Source organism: Cetorhinus maximus, chromosome 16 (genome assembly GCF_964194155.1).
Source record: "Cetorhinus maximus chromosome 16, sCetMax3.hap1.1, whole genome shotgun sequence".
Lineage (NCBI taxonomy): Eukaryota > Metazoa > Chordata > Chondrichthyes > Lamniformes > Cetorhinidae > Cetorhinus > Cetorhinus maximus.
This window is the reverse complement of record NC_135894.1, coordinates 22592563-22610307: the sequence shown is the minus strand read 5'-3', so window position 1 is coordinate 22610307 and position 17745 is coordinate 22592563. Positions and strand designations below refer to the sequence as shown.

The 17745-nt window shown below is 42.5% G+C and overlaps 1 protein-coding gene across 1 annotated transcript in view; it reads left to right on the top strand.

Moving 5' to 3' along the window:
* gtf2f2a (general transcription factor IIF, polypeptide 2a) overlaps positions 1-17745 on the top strand; it is a 101522-nt gene that overhangs the window by 17270 nt on the left and 66507 nt on the right. The window contains exons 2-4 of the mRNA XM_078559510.1: positions 1069-1142; positions 1257-1275; positions 16872-17016. Of these exons, the coding sequence (XP_078415636.1) occupies positions 1069-1142; positions 1257-1275; positions 16872-17016 (238 nt within the window). The remainder of the gene's footprint in view (positions 1-1068; positions 1143-1256; positions 1276-16871; positions 17017-17745) is intronic.

Sequence of the window (17745 nt, the reverse complement as noted above, 5' to 3'; positions counted from 1 at the left end):
AAAAAAAATGAGATAAAGTGGTGTAAAAGAGTGCATAGATAAATGATAAGGAACACTGATTTAAACTTTTTGTGGAAATATGGACAGAATCATGGGTGTTCAAATCCCAAAAATAAAAGTTGTAGAATATTATTAAATGAGAAGGTATTCAATCATTGTAAATAAAATGTTTTTCACATGGCATAACACCTGTCTATTTGTAAAACAACGTTTTCATAGCATGACAGTTGCAAGCCTTGTTATTACAGTCTGATACCTTTTGAACACCTTGCATAGTTTATTTCCATATGTTTCTTTTTATAGTGTATTTAATGTGTATTGTACTGTACACTGCATTAACTTACTAAACTCATAAACTTTGTGCATTAAATATGACTTAACTGATATGTTTTGGATTTTGGACATAAATGATAAGACTGGCCATTAACTAGTTGCTTTGTTGAGGCAGGTTTGTATTATTCAAAATATTACCCGAGATGCCTTCATAACTGTTGGAAAAAATTATGTACAGACATGTTATGATCCAGAAAAATCCACAATATGCTATTGGTAGATGCAGGTTCTCAGACATCAGTGTTTTTAAAAGAATATTCTGTGATAAGGCCCTAAAATGGGTTTATGAACAAACATTCATTGGGGGAAAAAATTAGCTGTTCGTCATTTCATTTTGAAAATTCATTGGGGGAAAAAATTAGCTGTTCCTCATTTCATTTTGAAATTAAAATGTGTTACTTCATAGTGAATCTTCTGCCTTCTAAAATAACTCTGTACAAGACGACTGACCTAATGTTTTTGAAATTCGGCTCCTCTTATTCGTCATAACTCCCTCAGTATGCAAGCTCATATTTGTGCCCTTAAGTACCTTTCAGCTATCTCGCTCTCTCCTTTTTGCCCAGTTTTTCACCTTTGTTGTTACCTGCAACAGATTCAAATTCTCCGCTTTTGAACTTGGGGAGGAAAGTTAACTAAAATAATAATGCTCAAAACACCAGTCACAAGCGTACTCAAACATTGTTTTGTGTATTTTATTTAATATTTAATGACTTTTTGTATTACACATTTCTATAGGTTCCTAAATACCTTTCTCAGCAATGGGCTAAAGCAACAGGAAGAGGTGAAGTAGGAAAGATAAAGATAGCCAAGTAAGTGAGCTTTGTTCTGTCACAGTGTAGCTACCTGAGACTGATAAATGTATATTTCTAAATGATAAACTGGTGAGCATTAACTAATCTGTTTCCTCTCTCTCTATTTAACAGGAATCAAGGTAAAACAGAGGTAAGAAAATGCAATGAAGCAAGTAGTAGTACAATTGAGTGTATCACTACAAAGGTCTTGATAAACTCCTTATTCTGCATTATCCTGTAATTGTGCTATGATATGTAATGTATTGTGTTATTCTGCAAGCACTAATGTGGTGGATCTATTATATATAATCTACAATGAAGATCAATTGTTACCTCTTGAATGGAAAGGTTATGGTCAGCACTTTTAAGTTGCTTATGGATTGTTTCCCATGATTCCTCATCACATGATCGCTTTATACTTCATTTCATTATTTCAAGTCATATATGTTTTGTGTAAATATAACTTTTGTGTGCACGCTTGATTGATGTACAAGCTGCAGAGCGTCTTCAGTGATGTTTCATGTTCTCAATTGGGAGATTACCTTCCCAAAATATGAAAATATTTCATGGCGTTGATACAATCACATGCAAATTGTTTTAATTTGATAATTTGTGCAGGCAAATTGGTTTTCCACAATAGGAATAGCATTCATTCATACTTTTTATGATGATGGAAATGAAAAATGTTTTTAGATACACATATATCTTAGCCTAATAGAAGGAATTTTGGGCATGTATTTCCTGTCTGTCACGCTCAGATTTGTGTTACACTTTAAAAATAGCACAGACTTTATCAAACACACTTGGTGGAGTGGCATGATGGGGATCAGAAATAAACCCAGGGTTCACGTAAGCATCCTGAATGACAATTAGACTTATGAATGAACTCTCCCCCAATGTTTACTTCAAACAATTAAAAGAATATGGCCTTAAAGTTTCACCTGAATAGTCGAATATTGTTCAATGCATGATATGCTCCTATCCTTTTACAACAGCATGTCATCTCACTTCCATGAGTAATGCTATGAGATAAACATCTGTCAGTCTCTACTATTTAATCTAGAGTGATTAAGTGTCTATCAGTACAGATAGGCGCATCATGATGATTCATTGTGATTAGCATGATTGATGTTGTAAATGTTAATTCTAAACCTCTCCATTATATCTAAATACCAGAGCTAGAGATTAGGTGGTTTCTTAATTGTTACTGACAGTTTTGGGGGGAAAAAACTCCATGAAATTGTTTCTGGCAACTTTTTTTTAACATGCACAAATAGAATTTGGTAGAATTTGCTTCATACGTTAAAATGTTGTTTGATATTGAGATAGTAGAATTGAGAAGATTTCCTTAACAGATTGAACAGGCTGGGGCTGTTCTCTTGAAAAAAAGAGAAGACTTAGAGGTGACCTCATAGAGGCCTTCATAATTATGAATGGGGGCAGGATAGATGGGAAGCGAATGTTTCCATTTGTGGGAGAATCTGAAACTAGGGACTATAAATACACAATCGTAACTAGTAAATGCAATAGGAAAATCAGCAGAACTATCTTTACTGAGTGGTTAGAATGTGGAACTCGCCACCACAGGAAGTTGTTGAGGCAAATAGATGCTTTCAAAAGAAAACTAGATGAGTAAGTTAGAGAAAATGGAATAGAAAGATAGTAACTTAAAGGGTGAGATGAGATGGATGGAATGGGAGGAGACTCCTGTGCTGTATAAACAGCAGCACAGAGTAAGATAAAAGCAAAAAACTGCGGATGCTGGAAATCCAAAACAAAAATAAAAATACCTGGAAAAACTCAGCAGGTATGGCAGCATCTGCAGAGAGGAACACAGTTAACGTTTCGAGTCCGTATGACTCTTCAACAGAACTAAGTCTAAGTTCTTAGTTCTGTTGAAGAGTCATACGGACTCGAAACGTTAAGTGTGTTCCTCTCCGCAGATGCTGCCAGACCTGCTGAGTTTTTCCAGGTATTTTTATTTTTGTTTTTGACCAGCACAAACTAGTTAGGCTGAGTGGCATCATTCTGTGCGGTATATTCCATTTAATAGCTCATGCTGCCTTGTGACCATTAATGTTGGAGATTGCCTTGTAACTTAGTGTGAATGTTTTAAAAATATGTATTTTAAGGATGATTCATAATGTATACAGTGAACAGTTATCACAGTGTTTCTCCCTCTACACCAAATCTCCACATCTGCAGCCCAGAAACTCTGGCTGAAGTCAATTGTGTTGTAGTTTTTAACACCAAGGTGATGTGGTTGCACTTTTCTTCAGAGTTGAACTTGGGCAGGTCCTTTTTGGTGACCACTTAAAGAAGGAAAGAAAAGTTATCTTGCCATGCCTAATTTCACAACACTTGCAGAGTGAAGACTAAGCCACAGGCCATAGTGAGTAAAAGGTAATTGGAGAAGGGAGTCCTTGCAGTCACACTGATGCACACATTGGCAACTGGCTCAGGAGGAGTGGGATTGCTTGACAAGGGAGTTGATCGACAATTTAAAATTGATTTTTCTTTTTTTGTCTGTGTTCAATTTACTACTTACTCCTTGTATAGTGAAGGGTTAACACACAGGGTCACACACATCATTTTTCAAAAGGCATACATCAGTTCAGAATAGATAAATTGTCTTTCAGGAATTCCATGAGACACAAGATCCTTATCCCCACAAAATGGTTGTCTGAAGTGTGAACTTTCAATCACCCTGGGGCTATTACCTTGAATCATATACATCTTTTCTATTATCAAAACATGGTTATATATGATATTGATGGGTCACTGTTTGACCTCATGAAATTGTATGAAAGGTAGCTGTTTAGGATAGCTGCAGGGATCGTCTCAAGTTACATTCGCACAAATGGAAGGGTAGGCCTCAGCTTGCTAACAGGTTCGACTGACAGCCGAGTTTGAGATCTCAGAACGAAACGGGCCTTTTTTTGGCTGGAGATCTCTAATGGCAACTTGGTGGTCAGAGGCATTCCATTACAGAATTATATAAACTGTAGCTCAGCCGAAGTTCTGCTGCCCACAAGTCCTGATCACCCATCATCCCTGGATCCCCAGTCCAATTCTTCAGTTTTAAAATTCTCATCCTCATGTTTAAATCCCTTCAAGACCTCACTGCTCCCTATTTCTGTTATGTCCTACAGCCCCTACATCCTTCCAAGATCTCTGCATTGTTCAAATTCTATGCATCCCCACTCTCTTCACCCCACCATTGGTGACCCTCCATAAGCACCTCTGTCTCTCCACTTCTCTCCTACATTAAGGCCATCCTTGAAACCTACCTCTTTAACCAAGCTTGTAGTAACTAGTCTTTTAGCTCATTGTCAATTTTGTCTGATTACATTTCTCTGAACTACTTTGGGATGTTTCACTATGTTTGTGCTACATAAATACAAGTTATTATTTTGGGCAACAGCAGTGAGTCTACAGCTAGTGTTTAAGTGTCACATTCAATACCTGCAGACTTGATTATTTTTAAATTTAATGCCAGATCAACCTGAGAGAAGTAGACCAGATTGAGAATGCAATGGGTAAACTTTCCCTTAAAATCTTAAGATGAAAGTAAATGGGAAATATTATGTATTGAGGAGCGTAGAGGAATATATTTTTCGTTTTGTTATGCTGTTTACTATTTATTCATCCATCTTATGTAAGTAAAACCATCTTTTGGTCCAGAGAGATGAATTTTGGTTTAGTAAGTCTGTATATTCAGTCTACCTTTTCGAATAGAGGTGAATTGCTTGGCAATTTGTGATGCATTTCCGCAACTGGCAGAGCAAGAGTCCACCCTATCTTTGTAAGCCCCCTAGCCCCACAACCCTCCAAGATCTGGCTTCTTGTATAGCCCTGATTTTCTGACACCATCATAGGTATCTGTGGTGTCAGTTGCCTAGGCCCTAAGCTCTGAATTCCCTCCCTGAGTCTCTCCATCCCTCTCTGTCCTTAAAGCCTACTTCTTTGACCAAGCTTTTAGTCACTTGTCCTATACTGTTTGGTGTCAAATTTTGTCTGATAGTCACTCCTGTGTTTCATTGCATTAAAGGCTCTATATAAATGCAATTTGATGTTGGTTGCCGGTTCAGGTTGTGGGAGAGCAATACTGAATCCAAGGAGATGTTCTCTGTTGAAACCCAAATTGTTGTCTGTTCATCCTTTCTGTCAGAAAAAAGGTGGATAGCCTAAAGAGGAGGACAGAAGTAAAAAAGATAAAGCTCTTAAAAATAGCAGAAAATAGTTGTTTTCAGTTAGTCCATTATGTTGTATCATAATTCTCAGATTCCAAACTTGAAAGCCGTGCACAGATCTTAAAAATAAGGAACAAAGAGTCAAAATCAAGGAGCCTATTTTACATTTTTAGCAGCTTGAATAGCTCAGTCACACCGTTTTTTATGTCTTGCAGCACCATTTTAAAAAAAGCTGGTGGAACATCTGTTGAAGCTAGCCTTTTTAGTAGCACAAGAGCTATCCAGTTTATTTTGCTTATTATTTATGCATTTTTAATGGATAAATGCATTGTTGAGCCTTCCATAAATACAAATTAAGGGAGTTTTGGTCTGGTGTGTGCTTAATTTCATACTGCTCAGATGTAGTGAGTTTACATTTGTTTTAGGATTTAAATTGTGTATCAGCAAAATGCAAGAAATTGCTTGAAGAGTGGGTTACTTTAGCCCCCAGCTCCAGTAGCTCTAAATGGACATTCGAGGTGAAGCAGTATTTGGCTGAAGATTCAGCTGTGTTCCTCTGAGCTTGAGAAAGCAGAATAGGATTGAAAATCACCCACAAAATCAAAACAGTAATGCACTTTCAATAGTGGAGAGCAATAGAGATTCTCCTATTCTTTTAAGGTAATGATGTTGCATACGTTATCCAGCCCTCCCTCTCTTGTAAACCTTACAAATAGCTCCAAACTGGTGTCAAGTCCAGCTCTATTGGGCGAAGTCTTTCCAATGCCAAGCCTAGTGCAACCTCTCAATACCCATTGCCAAATCTGAGCTAGTGTTAAGATATTTTTTAAAATAAATTGGCAAGTTAATGGTCTGGAAATAAAATGTGCAGGCTTGTAAAACTGTTTTGTGATTTATTTAAAGGACATATGGCACAATTACGACTAAGAGAGACCATTCAGCACATCTTAGTTTATCCATCTAGAAAGACCCTGAAGCTTCTCTTTTGGAGCATCCAAGACCAGGGTTTTCACTCCAATGCTCTATCCAGGATCTGTGTCCAAAGAAGAGTGCCCTGATATCAGTCCAGAAGTTATCTTTTAGTGCTTTGAACTTATGCTCCTTGTTCCCATTCTGGTAATTAAGTTTTAAATCATTTTCTGCATTTACCTTTTCCATAAAATTAACCACCTTCTTCACCTCAGAGGTCATTTCTCTGATGCCTCTTGAGAATCACAGAATCAAACAGTGCAGAAGAGGCCCTTCAGCCCATCGAGTCTGCACCGACAAGTGAGAAACACCTGACCTACCTACCTAATCCCATTTACCAGCACTTGGCCCATAGCCTTGAATATTATGACGTGCCAAGTGCTCATCCAGGTACTTTTTAAAGCATGTGAGGCAAGCCGCCTCCACCACCCTCTCAGGCAGTGCATTCCAGACCATCACCACCTCTGGGTAAAAAAGTTTTTCCTCACATTCCCCCCCTAAACCTCCTGCCCCTCACCTTGAACTTATGTCCCCTTGTGACTGACCCTTCAACTAAGGGGAACAGCTGCTCCCTATCCACCCTGTTCATGCCCCCTCATAATCTTGTACACCTCAATCAGGTCGCCCCTCAGTCTTCTCTGCTCCAACGAAAACAACCCAAGTTTATCCAACCTCTGTTCATAACTTAAATGTTTCATCCCAGGCAGCATCCTGGTGTATCTCCTCTGCACCCCCTCCAGTGCAATCACATTCTTCCTATAATGTGGTGACCAGAACTGCACACACCAATCCAGCTGTGGCCTCACCAAGATTCTATACAACTCCAACATGACCTCCCTACTTTTGTAATCTTTGCCTCGATTGATAAAGGCAAGTGTCCCATATGCCTTTTTCACCACCCTACTAACATGCCCCTCTGCCTTCAGAGATCTATGGACACAGGCGCCAAGGTCCCTTTGTTCCTCAGAACTTCCTAGTGTCATGCCGTTCATTGAATACTTCCTTGTCAAATTACTCCTTCCAAAGTGTATCACCTCACACTTTTCAGGGTTAAATTCCATCTGCCACTTATCTGCCCATTTGACCATCCCGTCTATATCTTCCTGTAGTCCAAGACACTCAACCTCACTGTTAACCACCCAGCCAATCTTTGTGTCATCCGCAAATGTACTAATCCTACCCCCCACATAGTTATCTATGTCGTTTATAAATGACAAATAATAGGTGACCGAGCACAGATCACTGTGGTATGCCACTGGCTTCCAGTCACTAAAGCATCCTTCTGTCATCACCCTCTGTCTCCTGCAACTAAGCCAATTTTGAATCCACCTTATCAAATTACCCTGTATCCCATGTGTATTTGCCTTCTTTATAAATCACCCATGTGGGACCTTGTCAAAGGCTTTGCTGAAATCCATATAAACTACAACAACTGCACTACCCTCATCTACACACCTCGTCACCTCCTCAAAAAATTCAATCAAATTTGTTCAGCATGACCTCCCCCTGACAGTCATGCTGACTTTCCCTGATCAAACCTTGCCTCTCCAAGTGGAGATAGATACTCTCCTTCAGAATTTTCTCCAATAGTTTCCCTACCACTGACGTGAGACTCACTGGCCTGTAGTTCCCTGGCTTCTCTCTACAACCCTTTTTAAATAACGAAACCACATTAGCTGTTCTCCAGTCCTCTGGCACCTCCCCCGTGGCCAGAGAGGAATTAAAAATTTGGGTCAGGGCCCCTGCAATCTCCTCCCTTGCCTCCCTCAGCAGTCTGGGACACAAATCATCCGGACCTGGAGATTTGTCCACTTTTAAGCCTGTCAACACCTCCAATACCTTGTCACTCCCTATATCAATTTGCTTAAGAACCTTGCAGTCTCTCTCCCCGAGTTCGATACCTTCATCCCCATTCTCTTGGGTGAAGACGGATGTGAAGCATCCATTCAACACTCTAACGATGTCCTCTGGCTCCACCCATAGATTGCCCCCTTGGTCCCTAAGGGGCTCTACTCTTTCCCTGGTTATCCTCTTCCCATTGATATACTTATAGAATATCTTGGGATTTTCCCTACTTTTACCAGCCAGAGCTTTCTCATATCCCCTCTTTGCTCTCCCAATTGCTTTCTTAAGCTCCACCCTGCACTTTCTGTACTCCACTAATGCCTCCGCTGATTTGCTTCCCTTGTACCTGCTAAAAGCCTCTCTTTTACTTCTCATCATAACCTGAATATCTCTGGTCATCCATGGTTCTCTGGGCTTGTTACTCCTTCCTATCACCCTAGAGGGAACATGCTGAGCCTGTACCCTCCCCATTTCCTTTTTGAACGCCCCCCCACTGCTTCTCTGTAGATTTCCCCACAAGTAGCTGTTCCCAGTCTACCTTGGCCAGATCCTGCCTTATTTTACTAAAATCCACTCTCCCCCCAATCCAAAACATTTTTTTGTAACTTGTCTATTTCTTTGTCCATAACAAACTTAAACTGTACCATGTTGTGGTCGTTATCACTAAAATGCTCCCCCCCCACCACCTCAGCCACCTGTCCGGCTTCATTCCCCAGAATTCGGTCCAGCACTGTGCCGTCCCTTGTTGGACTCTCTACCTATTGACCTAAAAAGTTCTCTTGTACACATTTCAAGAACTCCACTCCATCCAAGCCCTTAACACTATGTCTATCCCAATTAATGTTGGGAGAGTTCAAAATGCCTAATATAACCCTATTATTGTTTTTACACACCTCCGCAGATTGTGCACATATTTGCTCCTCAATTTCCCGCTGACTATCTGGGGATCTATAATAAACACCTAATGATGTGGCTGCTCCTTTTTTATTCCTAAACTCTACCCACAAAGCTTCATTCGATGATCGAGGGGGCCAAGACATCATCTCTCCTTACTGCAGTAACTGACTCCTTAACTAATAATGCAATGCCTCCTCCTCTCGTACCCCCTCCCTTGTCTCGTCTGAAGATTCTATATCCTGGAATGATGAGCTGCCAATCCTGCTCCTCCCTCAACCACATTTCAGTGATGGCTACTATATCACAATTCCACGTGTTAATCCTCATCCTTAACTCATCCGTTTTACCTGTAATGCTCCTGGCATTAAAGTAGAGGCCATCCAGCCTTGCCTTACTCCTTTGAAACTTAATGCAGCTGTACACCCCCTGACTTGATTGTTTTACTGTATGCAGAAGGAATCATAAAATTATAGAATGCTATCGCACAAAAGACAGCCATTTGTTCCATCGTGTTTCTGCCAACTCTGAAAGGGCTATCCAATTAGTCCCATTGCCCTTCCCTTTCTCCCCGCAATTTTTTCTCTCTTTCAGTATTTACTAATTCCCTTTTGAAAGTTCTGTTTTTACCACTCTTTCAGACAGTACACTCCAGATTGCAACAACTTGCTGTTTAAAAAAAAACTTCTCACTTCCCCTCTGGTTGTTTTGTCCAAGTTTTTCTAGAGCTAGTTCATAACTTAAACTTTGTCGCTTCAAAGGGGATTAGTTGTCTTTATTATAGCCTGTGTTTAAATGCCAAAAGAAGTTTTCCAACACTGCAACAATTTGTCATTGCACCAGTGTTGAAATTTTTTTTTCATTAAAAGTAGGGCAATGGATTTTGGTAAATCAACGCAGTGACCGTTGCCAGGATTTTACATGTGGAAAATATAAAAGAATAACATGTGGCAGACAAGTTGTATTTTCCATGTGGAATTATGGAGGAAAAACAAAGCAGCTCCTTTGCTCCATGACCATTCTGAGAATTATATGACTCCGCCTTGGCCTTCTGCACTGGAGGCAGAACTTATGTTCATCTTGTTTATAGCTCACTGTATACTGGTTTTCACTATTGCCATTTTACAACATCTGCAAGATAGCTTCTAAATTTATTCACTGGTTTGTCAATATTTTTAACCATGTGATGCAGATATAATCCATTGAATTCAACCATGAATTAATGGGCTGGAAAAAGTGCTTGAATAAATCCTGAACACTATGACAAATGGCTTAATTTTATCTCGGATACTGGATTGAGAATATGGCTGTGTGAAAGATTAATTATCAAAACAGCAGCTAGAAGGCAGACTGTCTAATAGAATTAGCGCTCCAGAAAGCAAGAGGAATCATGATAGTGGAAAGAATATGTATAAATTATAAAATGCCCTAGTTTTCTTATTATTCCTGTGCTATTTGCCCCACCTTTTCTATTCCAATCTTTTACTTTTTGATTTTATTTTTCATTAATGCCTCTTTAACTCTCGATCATTATCTATACACTTGTGTGAGCACTTTGAAGTTGCACACCATGCAATCAGCTGCATTTTAAAATGTAACACCCACTGTCTTTGTTTAGCATATCAGGCCTGACTGCATTCAGTCCCTAGCACCAATACTGGGTAGAGGGGGAAGCTTATAACTTCCATCCTATAAGTTGTATATCATTTGTTTACTCTGGCAGGCAATTGTTTTGTAAGATAGCAGTGTCTTTTTAAAAATATAGAGCCTTTCGCAGATTGTAACCCTCTTAGCATTGTACAACTGTGTGTTTAAATTCTCATGAAATATATTGGGGAGGAATCACAACATTTAAATCCTTTAAAAAATCCTTGAATTGCATTGTCCTTTTACCCAAGTTTTCAGGGTGGTGAGAACACAGAAATATTTTGACTATCCTGTTTACTGTGTATCCCAGAATTTGCTATAACCTAATGCTATCAAAAACAGATATTTTATGAAGAATGAAATTTCCAATTGCTTTGTCAAAACGGTGATGGACCTTAAAAGCAATAACCTGAGGTATATTTTAAATTTAAATGTAATCGTTAAACTATAATATAACAAAGATAAACTTCACAGTTTTTTCCATCTTCATACCAAAATGAGAAGTTTTTGATTAACCCTGTGGTTCATTGGCCTTGTTCATTCCTTCATGTTTTGCATCACCCAGTCTTAATTCAAACTCTCCTCATTCCCAGTACCCTTGAATATTCCCCTTTTGTCAAGCATTTAATCCTCATTTTACAGAATTTATAGATTTTGAACAATGTTTTGTGGCTAGAATTCTAATCACCCTCTGCGTAAAGAAGTTCTTTTTCTAACTTCTTTAATTTTTTGTGATCATAAGTTTGTACCTTTGTTTCCACTGGTTAGCAAGATAGTAAATAATCTATTACATTTACCTTGTAGTCCTTCATAATAAAGATCTCTGTCCCCTTAATTTTCTCAGATCTACCAAAAGAAGCCCTAGTTTCTCATGTTTTTCTCCATATCTATAGGCAGGTGGGTTGAAATATTAAAAGCTAGCAGATTAGTCATTGGTTTAGTTAGCCTTATGTGAAAGACTGGTTGCTGGGCTGCAGGTGACTTGCATGGCTGTGTGGCTAGAGCCTTTGAAGTTGGGTGCAGAAGCCAAAAATGTGTTTTGTGCAAGGCTAGGGAGCAGCTAAGTCTCTGAGCTGCTATCTCGTTTCTGTGCCGTCCTATGGGAGAAGCAGAATACTGTACATTTTACATGTTCCCAGCTCCATTGCCAGTGAGTGTGTTGGGGAGAGCAGCGGGGTGTGTGGTAGTTATTTAAAGCAAGTGTTAAGGTTTGGAGCTCTCGCCTTTCTGGATGTCACTAGATGTATATTTTTGAGACGAAATTAGCTTTTTCCTGTTCATCACTCATGCATGTGAGATCTGCATTCACATATGACTTGTATTTTGAATAATCAGGTTGAAAAGTTCATTATTGTCTAATACCAGGCTGAATGTTAACTGTCCATACACCCTTCTGGTAATGTTAGTGTAATGTTTGACTGAGAAATGCCACAGGAGATCCATTCTCACTTTTATAAAATAAAAACAATACACCAGTCTTGAAGTGTAGCCTACCTGTGTCACGTTTAAGAATTATGGGCAGAATTTTCCCATTGGCGTGCGGGAGCAGGCCCCGCATGCACGCGTGCAAAATGAGTCACGGTGACATTGGGTGAGCGTCCCGACGTCATTGCGCGCCGTTGCAATATTTTGTTGGGCGGGTGCGCAATGCTCTCCGATGCGTGCCCACCATTAATTAATGGGCCACATGAGGCCCTTGAAGTGCCAATCGACCACGATTTTTCGGCGCCCGTGCAATCTTAAGGTGGGCGCAATGGGCAGGCAGATAGGACACATTTGTATAAACCTCATCCACGGCCGGGATAAGAGGGCTCAGTGGGATCGCGAGTGTGCTCTGTCAAATATTGATGTTTCAAAGTTACTGATACTTGCCTGTGTGATCTGCAATACTTCAAAATGCATACCAGCTGCTTGGTCTGGACTCTCAACCTTCTGGTAAGCACTCTGCAGTGAGGAACCTTTTTGGGCCTGCATTTTTCAGGAAGCCTTCCTTTAGCCTGGGAATGAGAGCTGAGCTCTCCACTGGAGGCACCTCCTCTGAGGAGGAAAGGAGGTCTAGAAGGGTGAGGAGGCCAGGAGTGTACATTCAGCCTCCAGGGGAGCCACCTTTGGGAGGTCAGGTGCAGGCACAAGGGGCACAGGGCCAAGAGGTAGTCGAAGGTGGAAGGAGCCACAGAAGACGCCACTATCCTGCTGCTAGGGTATACAGGCGGCGAAGCAGCTACCTCAATACGTCTGAGATGCAGTGCCGAAGGAGGCTCCGTCTCTCAAGGGAGGCAGTCAACTATACTTGTCAGATGATTCGGCCTGAGATTTCCCTGAACTGTGTGGGTGGGCACCCCATGCCAGTGACTCTAAAGGTCACAGTTGCCCTCAACATCTATGCCTCTGGCTCTTTCCAGGAGTCAGTGGGTGATCTTTGTGGTGCCTCCTAATCAGCTGTCCACACTTGTGTCAAGCAGGTTACAGACGCTCTCTTCAGGCGTGCATTGACCTTCATCCACTTCCATTGGGACCAGGCACGCCAGAGGCTTCGCGGCCATTGCTGGCTTCCCCCGCGTCCAGGGTGCTATAGACTGTATACATGTGGCCATCAAGGCGCCAGCAGGTGAGCCCGGTGCCTTCGTCAACAGGAAGAGCTTCCACTCCATGAACGTGCAGATGGTGTGTGATCACAGGATGCAGATTCTGCAAGTTTGTGCAAGGCACCCAGGCAGCTCCCACGACGCCTACATCCTCAGACACTCCCAGGTGCCGAGGCTCTTCAGCGCTCCAGCCCGGCTGGATGGATGGCTGCTGGGTGACGAGGGCTATCCCCTCAGAAGGTGGCTCATGACGCTTCTCCACCATCCAAGAACAGAAGCTGAGCAGCGGTACAATAGGGGCCATGCTTTCACAAGGGCTGTGGTGGAGAGAGCCATTAGTCTTCTCAAGATGCACTTCCGATGCCTGGACCGCTCAGGGGGTGCACTCCAGTACCCCCCAGGTCATGTGTCGCCGATAGTGGTTGCATGCTGCGCTCTCCACAATCTTACGTTGAAAAGGGGGGACGCTGTGGACGATGAAGATGTTGACGCATTGGCTGCATATGCACACGATGAATCCAGCAGTGAGTTCGAGGATGAGCATGCACGGGGAAATGCTGAGGGGGTAGATGCTGACCTGGGCATACTCCAGGGAGGCAGGGGCACCCGGGAGGCTTTAATCCAACGAACCTTCAGCTAGCACACCACAGATGGACCTTCAGCACAAGCCTGGGCTGTATGCCCCATATTCGAGACCTAAGTGTAAAATCTGCCTGGTTAGGAACATTAACTAAGGTCCTTGTTAATAAAGCTGAATGTCCTACAAAGCACTCATTACATTATTGGAAACCATCCACCTGCAGAATAAAAGAGGCAATCTCAGCCATGGTGTCCCATTGCAACCAAAGAAACTTTATGAAACAAAATGAAAAAGGTGTTAAAAATCACACCAACTCATAAAGACCTCATTGCGGGCCAACACAAAAGCACCAGTGATAAGCCCGTTGCGTGCCTAAGGTGCCTTATGTTTATGTTTTCGGGTGCTATGTCTTGGTGCTGACCTCTCGCTGAGAGTGGTATCTGAGACAGCCTGCTGACTCTGCTGCCCTGTTGGCCTCAATGACCTTGGCGGTCGTCCTCTGGCCCGTGGAGCCTGTGCTGGCCCTGCCTGGGAGGGAGCTGCCAGTTCCACAGCTGGCATCTCCCCAGTTGTCGCAGCCTCACCGGATACAACGTTCACTGGCAGAGGGGCAGAGGAGCTGCCGCCCTCATCCGGAGCGCCCTGAGAGGAGCCCACAGAGGTGACAGGCAGCTGCTGCGCCGATTTGAGGTCGCTTCAGACCTCCCTGCTCACTGTGGATGGATGGGTACTGAGCTGGGAAACTTGATGCCCAGACCATCTCCCACACTGGCACTGACCAGCTGAGGTCAATGCTGATGTAAGGGCTTGCTGGTCAGAGCGCATCCCCAGGAAGCCCTGATGGGTCTCCTGGAGGAGCCTCTCCACAAGAGTCGCCACTCTCTGCATGGAGGTCGCATGGCGCTTGGAAATGAGACTCATCGCTTTGGCGATAGTCCCTGTAGACTCCTCCACCAAGCACACCAAGCCAAGCATAGCCCCATGTATCTCCCCAAGATGCTCCTGCACACCTGGCTGCATTTCCTGCACATGCTGCGTCGCGGATGGCTCCAGAGGCACATCATCAGGTACCGACTGAGCATGTGCCTGGTCCCCTGCAGTCCTCCGACTGCTGGCGCCATGGGCACTCTTTGTTTCTGCCAGCTCCTCCAGCGACTGTGAAGTGTCCTCACCGCTGTGCCCCGGGACACTAGCTGATGTTCTAATTCCCACCAGAGATAGTGTGATGCTGGTGAGACTTCAGGGCCCTCAGGTGTGAGAGGGGGGCCTCTGCTGCTGCTTCTCCCGGCCCTGCACCGCTGATGCTGAAAGGAAGAACAGGGACATTGTCTCTATGTTAACTGATCCAATGTCGATGTGCATCCCTGTCCCTCGGATCATTATGCGCTCATCCTTCCATAAGCAATGGTCAAGCTATGTTGCAAACTTCAATCACTGAACATTCAGCACTGCCATGGCTGCTGGGAGAACAACGGTGACCTCACTGGGCAAACATATCTGCCCGTGGCACCCAAGCCTCACCAACACCGATGGACCTGGGCGCATGGCGTCTCTCCAAATCAAGGGCCTCCTTGAAGCAGCTGAGAATCGCTAACTGTGCCGGCCTGCTGCCAGTCATCACCTGCTCGGCTGCATTATGTGCATTCTTCTCCTGAAAAGGAGAGAAGAGCATTGATTAGTGCTAATTGTATCTGGACTCTCTTCGCGGATGGCCCACCCCAACCAGAGTGGGACATTGCAGGGCTGCATGTCTTCTCTTTCCGCTGCTGCCGAACACTCACACAAGATGCTAGGCCTGTCCGTCCACCACACCCTCTTGGCCAAATTCTGCCTACATCACATTAGGCACCACACGGTCTAACCTTCCATAGCAAGGAGGTGCAAGCACGTGGAGCGCAGAGGGCAGCAGATCGATCAGTGCCATGCCACCTTGAAGCTCCCCTCCCAGCATGTCATCACCCTAACTTTGACCTGTCCTGGAGTTCCAGCACTGTGCCTAGGTGCAGCTCCTCCAGCTTGCCCTGAAAACAGTAATGTGAGTCACAGTGTACCACATGCCGCGGGGGCAGAACCCATCTCTTCACCACCCTCTCAGGGTGACCTCGGCATGGGCAATATCTGCTGGCCCACCCAGCGAAGGACACATGCCGTCAATGATTCAATGCAGTCACTACACTCTCAGACTTGGGGGGTGGGGGGATAGCCAGAAAATTCTGCTCTATATGTGTAATGTACAATTCAAGGGACGCAAGAAAGCATAATTTTCTCAATATTGCTGTGGTGGACCTCTGATCCTATTCACTCGATTACAAGTTTGGCTTTGACGACTTGCAACCTTGTTTACCCTTTTTTGGCTATAATATTGAAATATCAAAGCAAAGTCATGAACTCTGTTCTGCTATATGTCTGCACAGTTCCCAATGTCTGTAATCCCTTTCATCCCTTATTTTGTCTGCTAATGGGCCTCCTCAGTGAAGAGCCATTGCAGCCGTAGCATCGATAATGATGGTGTTTCCCTACTGTTTCACATCTATCAGAACCTATATTCTTGCAGCAGTTTTGCTTCCTGACAGTATTTAGTTTCTGCCTTTCTAATTACCATTCAAAGTGCCTAAATGTCTTTTTGAAAAAAAATGTTTTATGAATTAGGAGCAGGATTAGGCCACTCGGCCCTTCAAACCTGCTCTGTGACTTATCTTTATTTTTGGCTTTGAATTATGTAAGAACTTTTCTTATTTTCATTAGGTGAATGTTTTGTCCAATTCAATCAACTGTGCCCACAATGTACCTTTTAAACAGTTATCAAAGAATGACACTTTTTACTAAAGGTACAAAGTAATTCAGAATGTTGCTTTTTCACCAGTTTGTTGAAACAATGCAGATGCTTGTGATTTGAGAAAACTTAACATTGCCTCAGCTAAAATTGTGGGTGCGTTAAATGTTTGCCATTGTTTGAATCATGTGGCTCCATTCTGAGTGGTGCTACTGGTCCTGTGAAATTGTAGCAGCTGACTTGACTATCTTTATCTGCCAGGTTTCCTTTACTTTAAACGAGGAGCTTGCAAGTATCCAAAATGCCAGCGGAAAAGATGCACCAATTAGTGCACCCAGGGAGCACCCGTTCACAATGCAGAGTGTTGGAGGACAGACGTTATCAGTTTTTACGGAAGGACCATCAGGTGAGAGCACTAAAATGGGTAATTATACCTCATTTTCAGTTGTATTATTACTGTTGGCTGATGAAGAATAAAAGCTGTAGTAGAGTTTGTGACTGTGACCTGGGATCAAAATTCTTACTGTTTTAATTACGCACAATAAACACCTTAAAGAACTTGACACTGATTCCTAGTTGGGAAAACCATGGCAACACCACCTTGGGTTGAAATCCTTTCAAAATATGTATACCTTTGAAGGAGAGAAAAGCTGACTTCCGATTTTGATGCTCAGTGCAAGTGTGGTGATAATATTGGTAAAATCCACTTGGATGGTTATGAGAATAAAATAATACCAACTGTTAGTTTAAATATAAACAGATTCAGATTTTACAGATTATTATATTGATTCCAAGAAAGGGGTATCCAGATCATGGATTTATGGTTTAAACAGTAAAATTGTTGAACATCAAAATCAGCAGAAGAAACTGAATTGTGATTCTGTATCTTCCTCCCCTACTTTTCTGATCTTCAGGCCTACTTTGCTTGTTCTTTTCCATATTCTATACAGCACAGGCTCACTTCACATCTCCATAGGCTCCATTTTCAATGTAACAAATGTTGATCTCCATTTAGAGAGTTTAGATTCAATTGCAGGATGATGAAGGCCTGATCAGTAAATGCATATTTGATAATACTGATAATATTTCATCCCCCTTCATGGGGATGAAAAGCCCTAGACAAGTTTCAATTCAA